The sequence below is a fragment of the Nannobrachium achirus genome (genome assembly GCF_963921795.1).
Source record: "Nannobrachium achirus genome assembly, chromosome: 19".
In the NCBI taxonomy this organism is placed as follows: Eukaryota; Metazoa; Chordata; class Actinopteri; order Myctophiformes; family Myctophidae; genus Nannobrachium; species Nannobrachium achirus.
The window spans coordinates 35,002,879-35,026,427 of record NC_137826.1 but is presented as its reverse complement, the minus strand read 5'-3'; the positions used below and the strand labels follow the sequence as shown (position 1 = coordinate 35,026,427).

Sequence of the window (23,549 nt, the reverse complement as noted above, 5' to 3'; positions counted from 1 at the left end):
TTGGTATTTATTTTTGCCTTGTATTCTTCTTGGAGGCAGTGTTAATTGTTACAGCAAATTCCGATTTAGCCTTAGGCCGCCTAGGAGCATATCTGAAATTGTTTAGTCTAAGTGGCGTTTAGTGCTCTGAATAAAATGGGATCTGCGCAAGAAAATGTAAAATAATGTTGGATTACTGCTACCAAAATATGACTCAATATGGTGTCAAATGAAATGTGCATAGGCATATTATTCACAAAATGTGTCAACTTTAAAGCTAGCATGATAAACTGTCCTGCTTGCAAATGTGTACATTAGGAAGCGTTTCGTTATTATTATTTATAATATTATTATTAATATTATTACAAGAAGCACGCCAATGATTTCCATTTATTTAATTTGCAGCTTGCTAAAATTATTTCTACAAGGCAAAAAGGTACCTAATGACACCGCGGGCAGCCGGGCAGGGAGCAAAGCATGATGGGATTGAGTGTTCTATATGGCTGGAATATGTAGGCCTATTTACCTAATATTAATATGCCTAAACTTAAAGCAGTAGTTCACCCCAAAATGACTTTTTTAATAATGATTATTCACCCCATGGAGACTTGAATTCAATAATATTTTTGTATTTGTCGCAAATACACAAAAACATCGATTATAGTAAATGTACTCCTGTTGATTCCAGATGGGGACCCAAATGCATTCGGGTCCCCATCCGGAATTAACGAGGGTACATTTATTGTAATCAAATTATTGTCTTAGGAATGCGACAAAAAACTAAAAATATTGTTGAACTCAAGTCTTCATGGCATGAGTAATCATTATAAAAAAAAAAGTCATTTTGGGGGTGAACTACTCCTTTAAGTACTTTCGTGGGTTTACTCCTTTTAGCATCTTTTTGTTGTTGGATGTAATTTCTGTGCTTTTTCTTGCAAACTGTAAATAATGTATTCATAATAAATACTTTATAGGCCTACTTCACCATCTATTGGAAATATTATGTACAGCAAGGATATTCATAACAGTTCAGAAGGGCCATTCAGTGGACTTGATTGATTGATTGATTGATTGATTGATTGATTGATTGATCCATCCATATGAATGAATTAATTCAATCAATCAAGTCAGCTCAATGGCCTTTCTGAACTGTAGTGTAGGCTATTATGAATCTTCTTGCTGTACATAATAATTCCAATAGATGGTGCCATAGTCTACTTTTATTTTTGGCTCCCTAATTGTCTACCGTAGACCTATAGTTTAAAGTCTATGCTAGGTCTACTGTGTAATGTGTCAGTACACTTTGTACGAGCAAGCAAGGTAGCCTGAACATGTGCATGTTTGCAAACTATGTTAAACAATGGATTCCTTTCTCTTTCTAGAAACATGATTAATGTTCTGTGTGTGTGATCTGATGCATATGTGTCAATACCAATATATTAAAATTTAGCAATCAGCACCAAGCCTACCTGTTCAATTAATTGTCCATACAGGTAACCTAGCTGTAGACCATCCTATAATTGAGCAATAGAGCATTTATTAATAAAAGTGCAACAATTTTAATGTAGCCTTATAAAAGTATTTATTTTTTAAATTATCTTAATATTTAAAGCCATCCACATATGCAGCTGTCGGTGAGAACCCAATTTATCCCATTGTGACAAATAACACATTAATGACACATGTCTGCATAGTCGTCAAGTCTCATATTACAGTGCTTTAAGTTAAAATGGGTTTTAAATCAGAAAACAAATCAATTAACTCCATTTTATGATTTACGGTTTGGGCAAAAACAGGTTCTATTCAGACTCAGAGCGAAAAACAGGTGCTCTTCAGACTCAGAGCGAGCAGCAACATGATAGCTAAATGGCTGCATGGAACCCCAGTCAACAACAACCGACATGTGTAATGGTTAAACATGAATTTAATGTCACTAGATTATTCCAACTCTATTCTATGTTAGGAGTAATATTTTAGACAATTAAACCAGCCACAATCCCTTTGAGGCTACTACTCAAAAGGGACGTGTAGGCATCAGACATCTAAATCTCTAGCCCATTTCATTCAAGTTTCTTACATTTGTGACAAATTTTCTGGCTTTCTTAATGAAGTAACTAATTGGTTGACTGATTTTCTTGATTAATAAATTAATTCATTAACGAATTAATTAATCACTGAATAATAATATTGAATTTTGGGGGGAATCTCTGGACTCTAGTCTCTAGTCTCGCACTGCAAATATTGCCTTGTCTTTGTTTAGCGCTGCGAGGGGTAAGAGTTCGAGGAGCGCACTGTGGCCCCGCCCTCCCTCCCGCCCATTGGATGAGAATCCACGCTGGTTGCTCTCACAACAAGAAACGCCCCCATCAGACGACCGGGAAAGACAGCTTCAAACTGAGAAAACACGCTGCCGTTCAACATAGTACACAGTACATGGTCATGTGTGAGGACTGAAGAAGGAGCTCCTGAGAAGAAAAGAAAAAAAAATACCCTTTTATTCTCTTTCATGCATTTAAGAAAGGTTGCATCACTTTGGACTGTCGCTATAGGGATCTATGTTTTTTTTCTCTGTTAATTGTAAGCTGATGATTAAAGGCAGTTGTGTGTAAACTGTAAACTAATTAAGTGCTAATATCCAGATCGGGGGACTAGGCTATATCCTAAGCTGAGTGCGCTCGCTCGCTCACTCACTGCTACATTCTTTTGGGCGAACAGGTGGCGCTAGCTCCGCTTTCCATTTAGTGGCATATACTGGACGCATAGGCTGCTTTAGATGACCGTTATTCACCGGACGGACACGTATCTGAGACCCAGCAGCAGAAGCAGCAGCACCCCACAACGGCAACCAGCAAAATGGTGGTTGACAGTAACAACCGCTTAAATGAGACTACTACTAAAACCCCGAGCCAGGAGACCGGGGGGAAGGAGAACGTTATCCCGGCGCAGCTCGGCAGCCCGGCCGCGGACATCCTGAGGAACTTTTACCACACCAAACGGGTCGGGAACTATCTGATCGGGAGGAAGCTGGGAGAAGGATCGTTCGCTAAAGTTAGAGAAGGTCTTCATGCGCTGACGGGAGAAAAGGTACGTTTGTGGAAGACTGAATGCTTGTGTTTCACATGATTGCACATAGATATAGGCTAATAGACTTTTGGGGAGACTGTCACTGAAAAAGAAAAATCAAGATTATGGGTCTGGGGGTTTGTGCACTTTTAATTTTGCAGACCTTTTTTTCCAAGTCAGCTTGAAAACGTGTAGGCAGGGCATGATACTTTTTTTCAAAATGTGTTCATATTGACAGTTCCACATGTTCTCGGTTTTTTGTCGTGGCAACGGTGGCATGCACACTAATGACAGCTGTAATTTAAACCTGCATAACTGGAGAGACAGGATGTTCTCACAATGGTCTGTAAAAAACGATAGGATAGTAGACCATACCTTTGTTGACAGTCAATTTAGCTACTACGGACTGTCAGTGATTAATCATTGCTTGTATGCCTACCCCAGAGAAAGTGATGAAAATATTAACTGATATTGAGAATAATATTAATGAGCTCATATGGAGCATCACCAGATGTTGGACTCAACTGAGCACAGCGGGGCAATTTTCCAGCCAAGTTCCACTGACTATATTTACTGTGTGTGTGTGTGTGTGTGTGTGTGTGTGTGTGTGTGTGTGTGTGTGTGTGTGGTGTGCACGCACGCACGCATGATGCATGGCTGCATCATTGCTCGCAAGCGCTCCACGCGCACGCACCATTTCTGAGAAGGTTCGCTTTGTCTGGCTCCTGGCTGGCGGTGAGCTCACCGCTCGTGGGCGCGCATGCCTGCGATAGGTGAAGGGAGGAGATTGCCTGGCCTATGCGAACGCACGGCCCATGCTTGCATATGCAATCGTGTCTTTGATAAATGGGCTCCCATCTCATTAGGATTCAGTGGGGGCTTTGATATGGACCACCGTTCGTTGGCCACTGGCTGCCTTTGTCTTGCCCTTAGAGCGCTTTCTTTTTTTGAGGGGCAGCCAAAGGATTTGCATATGGGAAAAACAAGCACCCCATTTTGCCATGGGCCTATGTTTAGATTTAATGTGTGAATGGCAATGTATTTATTATGTGTGAATGGCTATATGTGTGTGTATTTGCACCCCACGTGTGTGTTATCACCCATGTGTTTCCTCACTGTGCATGGGCTACGTGACATGAAATTCGGATTGAATTTATTCAGGATTAGCTCACCCCATAGCCCCCCCCCCACCACCACCAATACCACACACCCACCCACCCCACAATATGCCTTTCACTGTTGCTGTGAGGAGAAAAGAAAAGCACTCCTCTTCTCCGCTCTCTTCCTTCCAGCCCTCGCTCCCTTTGTTGCGGGATGATGCAAACACCAGCAATCACATGATGGCAATGCACAGCACATGGCTGTGACTCTCTCTCTCTGTCTCTGTGGGTGACAGACTGAGACACCACGAGGTGCAGCAGACATGCTGCTCAGACGGGGAGCTATGGGCAGCCAGTTCATTCAGACAGACAGCGTTGGGGTGCGGGAGGTCAGCAGCGGGGTAAATGATGGTTCCCTGATCATTTTTTTTACCATCCCTCGAAAGACAGGGACGAGAGGTCAGCAGGAGGTGTGCGTGTTTGTGGGGAAGCCTGCGTGTGTGGGGAGAGGGGGGGGGGGGGGGGGTGTACATGATGTGCAAAAGACAGGGTTTTTGGGGGTCACTGGAGAGCCCGGGGTCATAATTGTTGTAATACAGACTTGTTTTGATGTCTGTAACCCACTTTCCCCTCTGTACCCCCAATACCCCACCCCCCGCTTTGTCTGTCTGAGGGGAGGTGGGTAAACAACAGAGGCCCCCATGGCGGGAGAGGACCCCCTCCCCCTCCAGACCCCCATCCCCCTTATCCCCTATAGCTTACTGTACATACTGTGCCCCCATCCCCCTGCGCGCACACACACACACATACACACGCTACAGAACCCCTGGCATAAACAGAAGCCATATATCGTGAATGGCTCAGTGCGCACATACAGGCAGACACGACACACGGCCCATCTGCGTTAATGGCCTATCATAAAACGTGTCAGAGGTGTGTCCCCTCCAAATGAATTATTGGAGACGAGAGGAGGAGAAGAAGGACGAAAGTAAAGTCAGGGGAAGGACAGAGAGGAGAGACGAGAGACCCTGTCCTCCATCCCCATCTATAGTCTGACCCCTCAGGTTGACCTGCACTACGGCTTAATGGCTGCATGTTGATTGGTTCGGTGGCCGATGTCTTTTACTGTCTTCGTGGGCCTGCGTTGAGGAGATTTGTGAGGTAGTGTGTCAGGACAGAAGCGTGCTCTACGCATGTTAAATCGGAGATGGGGAGCAGCAGGGTAGAGGTAGGTGGGTATGTCCTCTGCGGTGGCAGGCAATAAAAGGCTTAATTTATACTCGACAAATGTGACATTGTATTTCCATTTGAGAGAAGTGTCATCGACACGGTTGGAAACGTGGCTCTGCATTGAGAGAACTCCTACAATGTTGACCCACCTGCCATCTTCCAGAATCAACTCTTTGCCTTCCCTTGAATCTGGGAGGGGAAAATGAGAGGAGCCAAAGTTCAGAAAGCCTTCTTCGCCGCACATTTGTCGCTGGCCCCCAAGTGTGTGTTTTCTTTAAGTGGTTTGTGGCAACTACGTGGCAATAGGGGGCGGGTATTAACCGTCCATTTGGCATGGCCCCTCCATGAGAGATAGGGTAACATTTGCTTTTACCCAGTTTATGGTGGCTTTATCCCCCAACAAACACACGCCTCACCCACCCTTGTGAAAGCGGCTGCTCCACATTGCTAGCAGCTGTGAGAAAGGGAGAGGCCTGTGTCGACTCATATAGCCGCCACTGGAGACCAGCTACTCCATCACCTGTTGGGCTAGAGAGAACGCATAACACAACTTTCTCTCTCTCTCACTCTGTCCCAAGCTCTCTCTCTCTCTCTCACACTCTCTCGGACATTTCTCCTTTAAGCTGCAGCAGTGTTATATTCTCCACGGATATTGTTAACAATATCACATCTCACAGAGGTCATGTGTCAAACTGCCAGTGCCTGCTGATCTCAGCTCCATCTAATGAAACCCCCCCTCCTTATCCCTTCCCTTCTCCTCTGCTCCCCTACCGTCCCAATTCCCTGCTCCTCTCCTCTCCTCTCCTCCTCTGCCCTCCTCCAGGTGGCGGTGAAGGTAATTGACAAGCGAAAGGCCAAGAAGGACTCGTATGTGACCAAGAACTTGCGTCGGGAGGGCCACATCCAACAGATGATCCGCCACCCCAACATCACCCAGCTCCTGGACATCCTGGAGACCGAAAATAGCTACTACCTGGTGATGGAGCTGTGTCCCGGCGGGAACCTCATGAACCGCATCTACGACAAGAAGCGCCTGGACGAGCGCGAGACGCAGAAGTACGTTCGCCAGCTGGTGATGGCTGTGGAGCACTTGCACAGGGCCGGAGTGGTGCACAGGTGAGAGTGATGGCAGCAGCAGACACTCAAAACATCCAGTGTGGGCATATGTGCGCGCACGCACGCACGTGCACACTGCACACACACACACGCTACGGCATGCATGCACGCACTTAAACACACGCACACGAATGTGTACACAAACAATGGAATTAATCAAAATGTCTCAACAAAGGACGGACATATGTCAATGATAACACAAGAGTTAATACAGCTTTGTGCTGTTTGTAGGTTAAAAGCTCATTGCAAGATCACATGGGCAGACATGATCCTCTTTCACAAAGTGTGGGTTAAACCCGTATTGTGCACATTACTATAAACCTGTGCATAACACAAACCCATTTACTCAATGGTCACACTGAAACAAAGAGTTTATTATTATTATTTATTTAATTTAATTTTCGACTACCGCGGCTTACCATCCCGTGTCCGCAACTACAACTTTAGGCAGTCAATCTAATTCATATGTCTAACACATGCATTGCCCTTGCCCTCATAATTGAAAACATTCAACCTCTGCCTTTTACATATTAATTTAATAAATGGCAGGTTCAATTAAAATGATTTATGTCCTCATCACCGTTTTAGTTAAAAAAATAATCTCCATCCATATTAACACACACTTGACCATTAATGTAAACTGGGCAGATCACGGTGAAATCCAAAGAAAAATACATGGTGAAGAAATCCTAATTAAAGGGACAATAAGGAGAAATGCAGGAAGATGAGACTGATTAACTTGGTTGGGGGATGAAACAAATACCGTTATGGGCAGGGCTGGCAAATGCTCTGATCACTTGTGTCAAGAAAATTGTGTTGTTTAAAATCTTCGAACAGTATCGAGAAGGGTGGTTTAATTTGTGAGATTTCAGAAGATCAGAAACAGCAATGAACATGGCATGGCAGAACTGCATAATGAGACTGACGGACTTAAAGAAAAAATCTAAGGCAATTGCTTGTTTGTGCAGGCAGTCAGGAACTACTACAATATATAATAGGATTATTATTATTATTATTATATATATATTTTTAATACTTTTAATTTATAAAATAAATAATTCACTCCAGTCCAGGCATCTTTGTTTTTACGCTTCTGCCCGTCCAGACGCAATCGCAGCAGGGTTTTGAAAATGCCGCCGTACACTAGGCATATACATAGAAAAAGTTATTGTGGATATAGCGTCAATCAAATATCAGACAAAAACTATTTTCATTCAAAATAGCCTGTTCCCAGGAACATTTTCTATTCAACATAACTCTTGGAGCATGAAAGGCACATTTGTATGGAACGTGAGGTGCGATGGCCTATGTAGATTACTGTAGTAAAACAGGATTTATATAAGACGGGAGAGACAAGCATTGAGACACACAATAGAACCTGAACTCAGTCAGTGTGACCCACATTGAAAGGGTGTGTGCGTGTGCAATTGTGACCCCATCCCTCCCAGTTTTGTCGGGTGTTGTTATGTTATCCTCCCCTTTTGTGTGTTTGCTGATGACCGTCTTGATAAGTTATCTAATGTAAACTGTGTAGCTGTGTACGGACTGACATCTCTCCCTTTTCTCCTTTTCTCTCCAGGGATCTAAAGATTGAGAACCTTTTGCTGGATGAGCAGGACAACATAAAGCTCATAGGTAACTTGATAACACTCGCCCATTGTACAACTGAGCTTGTCTTTAATTCTTACATTTTATTCCTCACTTGGACGATAGCGACAACAAAGACAGAGAGAATATTTATATAATAGAACATTACAACACATACAGTAGCGGGGAACGCTGGGGACATCAAAATCTGGAGTGTTACGATAACTTACGGTTCCAGCTCTATAGTTAAATGAACACTCCAGTGTTGCTCCACATGTGGTGAAGGGGTCGGGGGCAATTAGTCATCCTGTTAAAACCTAATGAGGTCTCACCTCAGAGTAAGTGTGCTCTTGTTTGTGGGTTTGTCTTTATGGTATGGGTGTCCCTCTCATTTATGAGCTGAAGTGTGATGTGGGTGGTGGGTGGGTAAGGTACCTAAGGGTTATATAAAATAGTGGTTCTCAACCTTTTCAGGCCGCGACCCCCCAAATAATCATATTTGCACTGGGGACCCCCCCACCCTGACGAGCACTTGTAGGAGTTGGCATTACATTTAATTTGACTCCATCTACTCCATTGTGAAAATAGCCGATCTACATCCTCACAACGTTGAGCATGTAGATCGGCTATTTTCACAATTTCTGCTTCTAATATTTGACACTTTGACTAATGTTTGACCAGAGGTACTAAAAATGTCTTTCAAGCCCTTAAATTGTCACTTTAGAAACGTGCAGATACCCTGTATAAACCTATACAGGGTATACTATAGGTTGGTGGTCTCTTTACTGTTGAGTGAGAAAACAATGTTAACATTTAGATAAACATCTGGAGACCCCCAAAAATAATTTGGGTCCCGACCCACAGGTTGAGAACCATTGATATAAAACACACACTCATCTCTTTGCCCTCTTTCAGATTTTGGCCTGAGTAACTGTGCTGGTATCCTGGGCTACTCCGACCCTTTCAGCACCCAGTGTGGGAGCCCGGCGTATGCTGCCCCAGAACTGCTCTCCAGGAAGAAATACGGACCCAAGGTGGATGTCTGGTCCATGTGAGTTTGGCATCTCTTTACTGCGCAATACATCTAGGAAAATGAGTAAATGTGATTGTTGTTTTAACTGTGAGAGTGTAGAATATTTTCAGTTTTTCCAGCTATACAGCTTCACAATGATGCTGTGTTGTTGCCAACTTTACATTCTTTTATTTTAATTGCAATAATATAATCCCCCCCCCCCCCCTTCCCCCCCCCAAAAAAGGGAAAAAAAACTTAAATACAAAATAAGACAGTGAATAAATGTTGACCTAGCACAAGGAGAAAAGGGGACAGAGACATACAAGGACAAGCAAAGACATTTGATCACACATAAACACCCCCATTACGTTAATGGGGGAGTTTTATGGGTTGATGGGGAGTTTTATGGGTTGATGTAGGCCGGGGGTACGAGATCAGAAAGTAAGACGTCAGAGGAGTTAATGGAGTTAATGGAGAAATACATTTAAAAAGCAAGAAAGTATAACAAATATATAGTCGTTGTCGGATGGAAACCTCGTATCTCCAAGTTTCAAATTCGTACGTTCTTTCGCAAAGTAAAGCACTGCTTCATCATACAAGGACGTCGCACAAAAGTAGTGAAAACAGCAGATCTACAAGCACACTTTTCACTAGTTTAAATAATTTTTAAAATGATAAATGCAAAAAGAACGGTTTTGGACATACAAGGTTTTCACTTGACAACGACGATATACTGTACATACAGGACATGGCTTGATTGTATGCAGAACGTGTAACGTGTGTGTGTGTGTGTTTGGTCCTTCAGAGGGGTCAACATGTACGCCATGTTGACTGGAACTCTTCCCTTCACCGTGGAGCCCTTCAGTCTACGAGCTCTGCATCAGAAGATGGTGGATAAGGAGATGAACCCTCTTCCTCCTTCTCTCTGTACAGGTAAGCACGCATGCAGGTGCGCACACCCACACACACGCACAGAGTTGAATGCGTGCCATCATCACACACATTATTGTGGTCTGTGGTTACATTACAGACAAAAGTGAAACGCTCCAGTACCCTCCAGGCCAAACGATAAAAGACAATGCCACGTGAGAACAGAGTTGCATTTGCATATAAGGAACATAGAAGGCATGTTCCTGTTGTACAGCTATGGCTGCACCCACCGAGTTCAGTTTGGTCCCTGAAACTATTGTATAAATGACAAAGTCGTCAGCCTTCTCCGTGGCTGTAAACAGGCAGCAGATTGCTCCATATGTGTGACTCATGAAGGCAGACCTTGTTTGTTGCCTTATTACAGACCCGTGGCTTTTTGTCTGTCCAGCTGGTTGGCTGTAAACGGCTTCGCTAAGACCTCTCACTGGAACAACAGTGCCTCGTTCCACGCCAGACGTTTGATTCTGGACCTTGGTTAAATAAACACGCCTGGCTGAAAGTATAGTTCTGGAGGAGCTTGGAAATATGCAAACAGTTAGCGAGCAGTCTCAACTTTTGCCCATGAGATTCATTTTGTATTGGCATGTCTCTTTGTTCTCTGTTGCTGTTTGATGATCATGTTTAGCATTAATATATTATCAATATTTTTGTAATATTAATAATGATATACTATAGCTATTGGACCTGTGCTAGCTACTGTAAATTTCTCTGGTAGACCAAACATTTTGGCTCCTAATTACCACAACAGGTTCAGGCAAGCATAAAAGTAGGTAAATTTGTTGATACAGAGCGTCTTACTTGGTACTTTGATTTAGGTTGGATTTAGATAACACTCAGACTGTATTTCTTCTTCAGAATTCAAGGATCAAAAGATTGAACAAAAGATGATTAGAGGTGGTGAAATAGATTAGTAAAGAAACCAGATGGGCAGATGATAGTCAATTTTGAACTTGTTTGGGCATCTGTGCAATGATTAACCTACAATTATAAATGTTTACAATCAGTTGATCGTGAAGAACCGGTTATCTCAGTGTGCGGTTTACAATGAAAACAGACTTGGCCTAAATAAAGTCTAAATTAGCCTATTTTTTGCAAGGCTGTGTTGAGGAACGTAATTATTTGTTTACAGTTGAAGATTGTAACTTTCAGGTGAACAAGCACAAATTATGACTTGATGTTGAATGATGTTGATGTAAGTCTGTTCCGTAGCTATTGTGCAAAGGAAGACATACAGAAATAGTTGAGCTCAAGTTTGGTAGAATTATAGTTGACATAACTCTCCAACATCATTATCATAGATACTTGACTAATGTTAGTTTGACTAATGTTAGTTTTGTTGATTACACATAGCCTACCATAGTGCACTACATTAAATACTTGCATTTCCTGTACAGTTGACATTATTGCAATCTCATTTATTGACATCTTGTTGTCTTTGAGAGCAAAACCACTGCAGAATAGCAGGTGGTACTTGCACAAGGAAATCTACTAGATAGGCTATGTTAGTGTATGCCTAAACTGTTCAGCATGGGCCCCACCCCAGGCAGTTATTCCCTTTCAGCAGAAACTCAGACCACCAAAGTAGGCATGTCATCCATGCTTTCTTGGACCGAACAACTACGCTCATTAATCAACCAACACTTGCGTGCCATCAGAATGCCATTCCTTGTTTAAAGCTGTCCTGTGGCTGTGTTACATGCTTAAATTCGCCTTCACTACTGTCTCTAAATGCAAATTAGGACAGGAGGTAGTGAAGTCATGTTTTTTAAAGACTGTTTAAAGACTTGTGCATTATGTTTTCAAGACGGTGTAGACAGACAGGAAATTAAGGGCAAGAGAGAGAGAGGTGTTAACACAGACTCAAACTGGGGACGTTGTGCGTGATCAGTGATGTGCATCCTAATTACTAATTCATAATTCATCACATGGTGGTGTCGGCCATCAAAAGTAATCGATGTTCAAGCAGGACACACGACACATGTAAAATGAGCATTGGTTATTTTCTTTTAGGGTTGGTCACATCTGCGTGGTGAGCAAGACAAAGGGAAGATGAACTTTAACGTTCACCAGCATAGACCAGTACAGATGATTCTGTGGAGTGGCTTGCTCTATTGAGTCGAATGGTTTTGTGCTGTCTGGCAATTTTAAGTTGCCTATCTGAATAGAGTAAGAATGTAAGTATGAAAGAGTATTAAAACATATTCTCTGGCTCTCTTCATCACAGCTGCCATATGTTTGCTGAAGAAGCTGCTTGAGCCTGATCCCGCCAAGCGGCCCAACATTCACCAGGTGATGGCTGATTCCTGGCTACAGCTGGCCAACAAAAACACTGGAGCACCCTACCTTAACAGGTGAGCCCTCCATCTCATGCACATGATTATACACGTACATGTAGGGTTGCAACATTCAAGAAGATTCAAGGTGGAAACCTTCAATGGAAATTAACAGGAAATAATGGAAATGTAGTGATAATTTGCTCAGGCTGTAATTACCATGTCATATGCAGATACAAACAAAGTCCATTAATTAATTAATCCAACAATTTGACAAAAAGCCATTAATTATTCAAATACATACAGTGTGAAATGTGGCATCCTGTGGTGTGTTAACTACCTAATTTATAAAATAAATGTTTTACAATAAAGAATTAATGGGAACCTTTGTAACCCTACACAAACAAAAAAATCATATTGACATTCGGTAAAATATTACATTTGTGTAGAATTCATTGTAGAGGTTCAATCTGTGTGTGTGTGTGTGTGTGTGTGTGTGTGTGTGTGGGTGCGTGCGTGCGCGTGCGTGTGTGTGTGTGGTGGGGGGGGGGGGGGGGGGGGGGGGTCCATGCTTTTGGTCATTCATTTCTATCGCGGTTGGTGACATGTTTTATTACTGCTTCTGACTGAATTAAATACAGTGGAGACTGTCTGATAAGTTTGATATTTATTTTTTGATAATATCTCGACATAACAATTCAATTGAAAATGTATGTTAACTACATTAACACTGGTATCCCTATTTTGGTCCAATCTAAAAAATAATAATAATAAATAAATACAAATCTTCAAATATATATTTTATTAAATAATGTATATTTTTTTAAATGTTTCACATACCGTTGTTCCCTTTTGAGCTTGGCACATTTCCTGGGGCAAGCTTCCTGTGTCTTCTTATTTTTTCACTCTCAAAAAGCGTCTGCAATGTAATGCATTTGAAACTACATCGCAGTGCACATCATGGGGTGATCACTGCTTGCCTCCTGTTTTATTTTTATTTTTTAATTTTCTGGTTATTTCGTTGCTGAGTGAGGTCAGCAGACAAAGTGACGTGAGTGAGATGAAAAAACCTGGGTGAAATGTGCCAATCTCAACAGGAAAACAACGGTCTACGTAAAAAACAAGTAACGACAAAAGCCAATCTACAATCTCACAGGTAGTGACGTTGTAGATCGACTATTTGTCGTACGACAAAGTATTATTGTTATTATTATTATTATTATTAAGTGATTATAATACCCCGTCCTCTGCTGTTTGTTTCCTGTACCAGGATCCACATTGAGGAGATCAACCACACGGTGTTGCTCCACATGACAGAGAGGATGGGTTACAAACACAGTGAGGTGCTGAGTGCTGTCCTCACCAACCGTGCCTGTCACACACTGGCCGTCTACTTCCTCCTCAACAACAAGATGAAGAGGCTCTCCAAGGAGTACAGAGTAGGTGAACCTTTAGTGTTAAAGGGGTGTTACATTTCACTTCAAAACACTTCTGGGGTCATTTTAACATCTACCCGATTGAAATTCAATAGTTTTGTATAGGAGGGGGCGTGTTTTCTCTTATTCTATTCCAAAAAGAGAAAGGCATTCATGATTTAATATGTAGAGGTCAAACGTAGCCAGTTGTTGTATTTAAGTATGGCTGTAAAAGAAGACATTGGCAATTGGCAAAAAGCATTCATTGATTCTATAATACAGAAATAGCATTACAAGCACAACTGAATGAAGGTCATTGGCCGAAAAGGGGCATGTGTGTATACAAGATTCAGAAGGTGTAATCAAATTAGTTGATTCTTTGTAAAACTCCCAGGTTTTCTACCGTTATTTGTAGGTTTTACGATGATATGTTTTTTTATATTTGTTGTAATCTTTTTTTTCTTCTTCTTCTTTTGCGTGTGGCTGTTTCAGGAGATGCAGTATCAAGAGAAAAAGGCAGAGAAAAATGAGTACTTCCAAACGCAGTGGAGAAAACACGTGGACAAGATAACCATCCCGCCCAAGCAGACACCCGTCTACCTAGCGGTCAGCAAAGGGGAGAAGGGGAGCAAGGAGAAGAAACACAGAACAGGTGAGGAACCACCAGAGTCAGAGCTATAACAGTGTTGATTTCGTCGACTAAAACTATGGCGAAAAATGTTTGTCGACTGTGTTTTTTTCACTGACGAAAACGAAATAAAAACGAAATAAAAACTAAGCTGTGATGACTAAAACTAAGACTAAATATATTGACAATTTTGTCAACAAAATAAAAACCATACTAAAATGTTGGGGAGGGACTGGTGGAGAAGAGTCATTTTATGTTTGGTTGCTCTCCGGTGTTGTGTGATGAAAATAGCAGATCTACAAGCTCACAATGCGTCGTGCTGCGACGCGCTGTGAGCTTGAAGATCTTGTGAGCTTGTAGACCAAGTGTAAAATCAGTCATTACGATGCCATCAAGGCCTGCCAAAATACATTTCAGTCGACTAAAATTAGACTAAAACTAAAACCTTTCCGGTGACTAAATTATGACTAAAACTAAATGACATTTTATTCAAAAGACTATGACTAAAACTAAATCAAAATGAAAATTGCTGTAAAAAACAACACCGCCAACAATGCTGATAGTTGGGTACAGGTACTGTTCTGTAACAGAAGAGGTTTCTTTTTCTTTGCAAAAATCTTTGAAAGTATTAACCCAGTACAAAATAAACACATTATAAAAGAACATTTTGATCCAATAGTTAGGGTTAAAGTAGGGTGACCAGACGTCCCAGTTTGGCCGGGACTGTCCCGTTTTCAAGCTGCATGTCCCGGTATCCCGACAAATATCTCTAACAAATATCTGTCCCGGTTTTCGGCAGAATTAAAATAATCGTAACTGTTTCAGTGGTTAAATAGACATTTATCATGTTCTTTTCATGAAAACGTGCTCACCTAACCAATCAGAAAACATGAACAAATAAACTGCTTGTCTGAATTCAACGCTGAGGCTGTTTGTCAATCACTCACGGCCTGTATGCAACCCTGTGTGTATGTGCGCGTGCACAAACGTTAGAGAATGGGCACGCGCGTGCGCGGTAACGCGGGCATTGCTTTGAAGGTCCCGGTTTTAGGCAACAGTGGTTCGTGTCCCGGTTTGAGCGGCTAAAAATATGGTCAACCTAGGTTAAAGGGCACTTGTGTGGCGCAGGCGTACCTGTCCACCACCGCCTGTCAGCGGGTGGTGTTAAATGAGAGGAGTAGGCACCAAGGCACCACGTCCTCCCAGTAGGGGCTCCTCACTGGTACAGTAGCTGAACCAGTAGGGCAACACAGAAATGTGTGGGATGTGTTAATTGCCATTAATTAGTTAAATTGGACGAAAAAAGGGGTAAAAACATAATTTAAAGGAGTCGTTCAGACCAAAACACATATAGGGTTAAATCTGCCTTTTATCATACCCCTTCATACCTGCTTTAGGTGATTTTTTTCATAGCTGCCCCTGTTGCTAGATTTCGGCGGCCCCTGTTGCTAGATTTCGCGGGCCCTCTCATAACTAACAGAGTAGATAGACTTTATTCTAGTGCGGTTATTTCTTTAGCTTCAAAGTTAGTATTTTTTTATTGGATTGTGTTTACACTGAGACGAACCAAACCGATGTTTTGACCTCACAGGCACCCTTACTTGTCAAATGGCTTCTGCTCTGCAACAGAGCAGGGAGAGGAGAGCCTAGAAAGGGAGGGGAGGAGCAGAGGATCTTCTCGTCTGTTTGACAAGTAGGGTGCCTGTGAGGTCAAAACATCGGTTTGGTTCGTCTCAGGACGTTGTGTAAACACAATCCAATAAAAAAATACTAACTTTGAAGCTAAAGAAATAACCGCACTACTAGAATAAAGTCTATCTACTCTGTTAGTTATGAGAGGGCCCGCGAAATCTAGCAACAGGGGCAGCTATGAAAAAAATCGACTAAAGCAGGTATGAAGGGGTATGATAAAAGGCAGATTTAACCCTATATGTGTTTTGGTCTGAACGACTCCTTTAAGAGAATAGAAAATAAGAATAAACTCAAATAAAACTACTGTAACTGAACCCAAACCAGCCCTGCATACACATTCCCTGTACGTTGCTATGAATGTGAAAGTTAGTTAAATGTCTGTCAATTGATTGACAGTATGATTACAGGGCCGCAGAGGTTGAGCCATCTTTCCTTGGCATCATTTGACTGTATTTGTTATGGAGCCCATAAGCCGTGCTTGACGTGGCATGTTATAAAGTGCAAGCATGTCCTCACACAAATTAAACCAAGACAGGAACACATTCCCCAAGATTGGCATTTTAGATGTGTGACCTCGTTACACAATCTATCTGGGACTGGCACATCTTCTGTGTTTCACAATGTTCACTATGTGCAACAACAACCACAAACCTCAGGTGGGAGTGGAATCTTTGCAATGGTACAGAAGAACAATAGGAGCTTGTGCCAAAGCGATAAGAACATAGCCATACCTTTTATTCCGACCAAACGATTGAGTGCAAGCAGATAGTTTAATTAAATTTAGTTTCTACACCTGTCTGCTTGCATTATCCAATTAGATTCTGACAAAAGAGATGGCAAAATGATGGATTACTATCTCTCTCTACAGTACGTTTATCTACTTATCTGTGTTCAGCATTATGGAAGTAATTAAGTATAAACGTGTACTGTACTGTACTGTCATTATTGTAGACTCTACAATCTCTCAAGAACAATAGTCACGTTTTATAATATTTGGGTCATTCTGACTAAAATAGTCCTAAAAAAAGAGAAAGGTTTGTGGGGTATCTGAGGATCATGACTGTCCTGCTATTTTGAACTTGAGAATAATATGACTGCCCCATGAATAACGGCAACCATTAGGGTTATGTGAGGAACTGTCATCACAAAACCTTGTTTGTTTGTCCTAACAAATAGGACATACTGCATGGAAACTTGAGAGTCGGATGGCCATATATGTCATGACTAACGTTATGGCGGTCGTTTCCCCTCAGGTCTTTTGCGCGCTATAACCGGCGGCCACCGTAACTCCCCGCTGGCGCCGCCTGGCACCGTGGCGTCGTCCTCCATGGAGTACCTGGAGATCCACCCTCTCTTCCCCAACACGCCGCAGCAGCGGCGGCGCCTGGCGACCCTCCCACAACCCTCCCTCAACACCAGCCCGGAACACAGCATCCCCGCCCCTCCGGCGCCGTCCCCCATCGGCATGCACTCCTTCGGCTCCCTGACCAAAGCGGAGCAAGTTGACGACACCCCGCCCACGCCGTGGTACAAGCTCACCAACGGGACTTTCTCGCCGCCACGACACGTCTCCGCCTTCCACCCGGACTCGTCTTATCTGAAGAAGGCCACCATCCCCAGCCCGCCCGTCCTCATCGTCAACCCCCAGCCCAAGAAGAGCACGTCGAGCGATTGGTGCTCCGACACTAGCGGTAGTCCCCCCAGCACCGTGGGGAGCCCCCCCAGGGCTTCGGCCTTCAGCCCCCCGAAGGCCAAGTCGGCCTTCCACCCCCTCAACCCCACGTCTGCGTTCAACCCCCTCAACCCCACGTCTGCGTTCAAACCTCCAGCTTCCACCGGGGGCAGCAGTGATCCTGACAGCCCCACGCACCGCAGTAAGTTTCCGTCCATGGGCATCGGACAGCTCCTAAAGAAGAAGGTCCAGGTCCTGCAGCCGTTCAGTTTCCGCGCGGAGCAGGTGGTGGAAGAAATTGTGTCCCCTCCGCCCTACCCCATGCAGACCCTCATGTGTACCTCAGGTGCACTCAAGACCCTCTGCTGAGGAGTCCCATGGACAAAAGAGAGTAAAGTGAGACTGGTTTTGAGTCCTCTCCGAACGTTCTACGTAAAGTTGGAGTGGTCTTTCCGAGCGGCCTTCTGAACTGTGAACTGTTCCTTTATTTGTGACTGAGTCACTCTGAGTGCCAGTAATTGTATGGAAAAAAAGACATGGGGTTTTGCTCAGATTAGCAACAACTTAAATGAATGCTTATCTGTTATCTACTCACATTGTGTAACAAGAAATGATTGACACTAAGAAGATGAGATTTGAAACTGAGCCCTGGGTTTTGACTAAACCCCGCTGTATCCTTGGTGGATGGGGACCATTGTGTAACATAGGCCTTGAGTGCGAGGTGTACATACTGTACTACACTCAGCAGGCAACATGCACACACCAAGAACACTGTATCACAGATTACTTGAGGGATATCCCCTCTTATATAATATGCTATAACTGCCGTAGACTTATTCACACCAGTCGAGGGACCAATTTAGGTGTATTGCCAATTACCATAGATGTGAATGCTTTTCTCTTTGTGAAGCTCTCAAACATACCGACCAACTGCCAACCACTATACTGTATATCCTCAATGCTGTAACTTGTGTAAAAGAAGAAAAAAATGTAAAAGTTCAATGCACTATCTTCTGTAAACCAAATCCTAAAATAACATCAGGGTCTGTGCTCCCCTGCTTGTTACCTCACTGCATTGTTTGTACATTGAAAGTCCAAGCAGTTGATGGTAACAGGGCCTGTGTGGATTTCCCCCCACATAACGCGCAGTGTTTTGAGCATATAGCGCCTTTAAATTCACAGACAAGACACGAAATAGAAGTAGTTGCCATTCAACACATGGTATGTAGTTACTCTTGTGCATCTCCTTTTATGGAGAAATGAGTCACGTTATCTATCAGTCATTCGACACCTCAATAAATCATAGCGTCCACTTGTTTGATGTGCTACCTCAATGACCCACGGCTTGTTGCATAGAATGTAACTAAAGTGTAAATGTTCTGGCCATGTCCTGCTCAAAGCAGGGCATCGTGTGCCCATGGAGAGACGGTAAAGTCGAAAGCCTTATTCATCTTAGCAACCTTGCCAGTGGCTAAGATCATGGCGGTGGAGAGAGAGTGTCATTTTAACATCCATTAAAACCCATTTAGGCCTAGAATTATTGAATGTTTTAACCAGTGAAAAATAGCAGATATACGCGCTAAGAGCTTGTAGATCTGCTATTTTTGAAAAATCGTGAAAAATAGAATTTTGACCCGATTCTATAAGTGTCTTTTGAATCCTTCTAAGATTTTTTGAAAAAAAAAAACAAAAAAAAAAACATGTTTCTATGTCAGCAATCTGACCAGCCATCGTCAAATAAAAGGTCCTTTTCACTTAACTGGAGCTCAGTTAGTCTGTTCTTGAGAGACTACTATGTCAGTGGTTCTCAAACCTTTTCATGTGAAGGACCCCCAAAATGATATGTATTTGGCCACGGACCCGCATCTCAAAGATTTTAGTTCCAGGGACCATCCAGAAGCAAAATTTGAGTTACAAACATTCGCTTTGAAAATATATAGTCAAAGATTTGCACACGTTTTCACGACTTTTTCAAAAATAGCAGATCTACAAGTTCGCAGCGCGGCACTCGGTGTCGTGCTGTGAGCTTGTATATCTGCTATTTTTCACTGGTTAAAGCATTCAATAATTCTAGGCCTGGAGAAAAAAACATCATCAGTCATAATATTGTCTTAATGCCGTAGTTTGTGCAATAGTCCTAAGTGTTAACTGGAAAAAACGCATCGTATTTGCCGAGAACTTGCAAGTGAGTTGAGTTGGGGTGGGCTGGGCGCCGGGCGGTGTCGTGATGTGAAGTTTGTAGCTGTAAATACGATTCCATTTCTACTTCTCTCCAGTGGTGTTCTGTATCAAGGAAAGTGTCCACTCAAAAGAAAAAGAAAGAAAACATTTTCACTTCATTAGCTGTCATAAGACTATTGAGGCTTCCGCGCGCACACAAGGCTGCTCACTGTTATGATAGAAGCTCTTTCTGTCAAACTTAATCCTTGCATGCACATTTTTAGGTATTGACATTTATTGTCAACATTTGAAATAATGTCTTTGTAAATGTTTTTTTTTTTTTTTTTTTTGTTGATACTGAGATTGATACAGACTCGGGGGTATTTTGTACGCTTTTTTAATGGGTGTTTTTTTTGTCTGAGTGTCCAGAGATTTTATGCTGTATAAAATATTTTAAATATTTATACCGAATCCATTATGTGTCTGTCTGCTCTTTTAGTCACACCTACGCACTGTCTGGTTTCAAACCTATATGTTCTGGGCATGTGTGTGTGTGTGTGTGCACACACACACACACACACACACACACACACACACACACACACACACACACACACAAATGCATACACGTGCATGAATACACTTTTTTCCAATTTTCTTGTAGCTCAATTAGGAAAATATAAAACTATTTCACTAATTAAACAAGAGTACAGAGTAGCAGGCCCTGCGGGACCTTGTGGAGATCAGACATGTCACTCCATGGTGGTTCCAGTGTCAGGTCCCATGTATACAGCCTCGCCCAAAGTGCCAACATGCCACTCCGTTCACATTCCATATACATCTCCCAGGAGACACCTGTGGTGGTAATGAAACACTTGCAACAGCTGAATGACCCTTTGCCACTGACACACATGTCATGCACACATCTAATCTACCATCCACTGAGCGGTGCCCCCTCAGTTGCAATCGTAACCCTCTTTTGGTGAAACTGCCCTGACTAGACAAAGGGGGGGTGGGGGTCCCCAAAGCGCGGGGCACACAAACACACACACACACACTAGAAACAGGGCTCAGTGATTAAACCGGCGTGGCTAAGCCGATAAGAGCCAAGGGGAAAGAGTGTCTCTAAAATGCATTACAGACAGAGCTCTTTGTTTACCAAAGGGAGGAGGACAGTTAGCAGCAAAACAATCCCCAGCAGCTAAATTGAGACAAACAGACCATGACAAGGAAACCTATGGCTTAACCACAGCTCAGAGAAAACGGCTAACACATACACACACACACACACACCACAGCGACATACAGGTTAAACTTCCCACACTTATATGCGTAATGAAACTACACTACAAGCCAGACAATTTTTGGCATCAGCAAAAGCAAAGACGTTCTTTCTTTAATGAAACATTCTTGCTGTGGAAGTGATTTTTTTTTTGAAAAGTTCAAAACTTTTGATGACATGGACCCTCTACAGATGTTTAAAGTAACGAGGTGGTGGGTACACAACCACATAATTGTGATGTCCCATTATGGTGCTAAATGAAGCAGCAGTACTAAAACATAAGATATATACCCCCAAAATATTACTGACAGCATTATTTGTGTTTAATCCGTTTGGCATATGCACCATAGTGTATAGATGCACATATTATTACTTTTTTCATGAGAACAAAATGATGTCACTACCATATGGTATGAAATATGGTTTATAGAATTGGTTTTCAGATGCACTTTAAAGAGGATATAGAGGTAATCAATTAATTGCTATTTCAAGAAAGAAGTTGTTTAACTGTGTCTGAAGAAGTGGACAGCCTCAGGGATATGAATAACACATATTATAAAAGCTCATGAGCCTGGGATCCAGACTGCTTGCTACTTCGTTTTTACAAAGTGAGAAAAAGACGAACGTATAGCGAATCAGGCTGGATCCAGGCTAAATGCTCATGGAAATGCAATATTATCTAACACCACAAGGGAAACAAAGATAAATGCATTTATAAGTTCATTTTTGTTCCAGGAAACTGGATGTAGAAAGGAAGTAGAGGTCAGAGACATGTTAAATAAAATAAAATCAAACTTTATTTATTTAGCACATTTAAAACAACCAAGATTGACCAAAGTGCTGTACCCTACAGAGCAGGAGCACAACAATAAAAGCAAAAGCATATACATGTAGCACAAAACAACACATATATGCATAATAAAAACAAACATAAGATGACCTCAGATGACATTAAAAGCCAAAGAAAATAGCTGATTTTTAATACAGGTCTCAAGCTTGGACCTGAACCGAGGATGTAGCAGCTGTGTGTGTGTGTGTGTGTGTGTGTGTGTGTGTGTGTGTGTGTGTGTGTGTGTGTGTGTGTGTGTGTGAGTGGGCAGTAGAGCTACAGGTTCAACCACCAGGGCACCTCAGGAAAGACAACACTGCCAGTGGTGCTCACCTTTCAACACCAGGCCAAACTGACCACTTACCGTTGAGCCGGCTCTATTTCTGTCAATCACATCCAAAACAACATTAATCCTGTTTGCAGTCCTCCTGTCACTCAGACAAATGCATGCACACACACGCTCGCACGCCCGCACACCATCAGGGTAACAGGGCAAGTCTGTGTCTGCAGACAAACAATTAAGTAAATCCCTTTAAAGCCCTATTTGTTCATTTAATTAATGTTCCAAAACAGCTATAATAGACCATCTACAGTACACACAGACGTGTGGCATTGTAACACGTGAGCTGACATCTCTGCTACTTAAAAACATCTCTCACATATAATGGTATGCCCAAAAATAGTATAGCCAGGGTCAAATAGGTTTATTTATAAATGTGTATTCCATGGAATAACACATATTGTTTTTCTCTCTCACAAACAGTGTAAGCAGGAAACAGGTGCTTTTCAGTCCACCAGGCAGACTTGCAACCCACTCAAAGACATGAGGAGGAAACAGTCAAGCAGATGTTTCTAATCAAGTAGGAGGCTTTGGATGGTCATAGGGGATTTGGGTTTGTTGTGTCTCTGTCTGTCTGACTGTCTCCACCAAATACAATTAGATCTCTGACACACTTGCAGGTGATTAATGAATCTATAGGCTAAAGCCTTATAGATTAACAGAGATTCTTAGACATTTATTCAATTGTTATCGGCACAGAACATGCCCAGCATTATTAGGAATGAGGATAATCTGAGAACCACTGATAGCCTGTGAGACTGAACTCTGAGCTCATTTAGGGAAATTAAAAAGGTGCCAGATGAACGGGTGTGTTGTGACTGACCTACTGTCTGTCTGTCTGTCTGTCTGTCTGGCCAATGTGGCACATAGACAGGATTTTGTTGTGATACTTGGTCTGCAAAGGAGATTTGGTTTCTGCATGTTTCTGCCAGGAAAGATCAACCCATTGGAACATCCAAGCTTTAACATATGTTACATTTGCGGTTCAAAATAAGCTGCAAAGCCATGCATATTAACGCCATACACACATATACATATATATATATATATATATATATAGTTAGTTAGTTATGAGTTTAATCAGTTAAAGGAGTAGTTCACCCCCAATATCACTTTTTCTCTATTAATTAATCATGCCATGGAGACTTGAGTTCAATAATATTGTTTTGTATTTGTTGCATTCCTAAGACAATAATTAGATTTTTGTACATTTACCCCCATCCGGAATCAATGGGGGTAAA

At 42.3% G+C, this 23,549-nt stretch overlaps 1 protein-coding gene across 1 annotated transcript; it reads left to right on the top strand.

Annotated features, from left to right (window-relative positions):
• The first annotated feature begins 2,790 nt into the window (after window positions 1-2,790).
• On the top strand, window positions 2,791-18,189 carry hunk (hormonally up-regulated Neu-associated kinase). The gene is made up of 9 exons (XM_080748461.1): window positions 2,791-3,063; window positions 6,196-6,488; window positions 8,068-8,123; window positions 8,991-9,126; window positions 9,893-10,020; window positions 12,242-12,368; window positions 13,561-13,729; window positions 14,198-14,357; window positions 17,279-18,189. Exons 1-9 carry the CDS (start codon window positions 2,833-2,835, stop codon window positions 18,064-18,066), a joined length of 2,088 nt encoding a protein of 695 aa, XP_080604587.1. The 5' UTR covers window positions 2,791-2,832; the 3' UTR covers window positions 18,067-18,189.
• The last annotated feature ends 5,360 nt before the right edge of the window (window positions 18,190-23,549 follow it).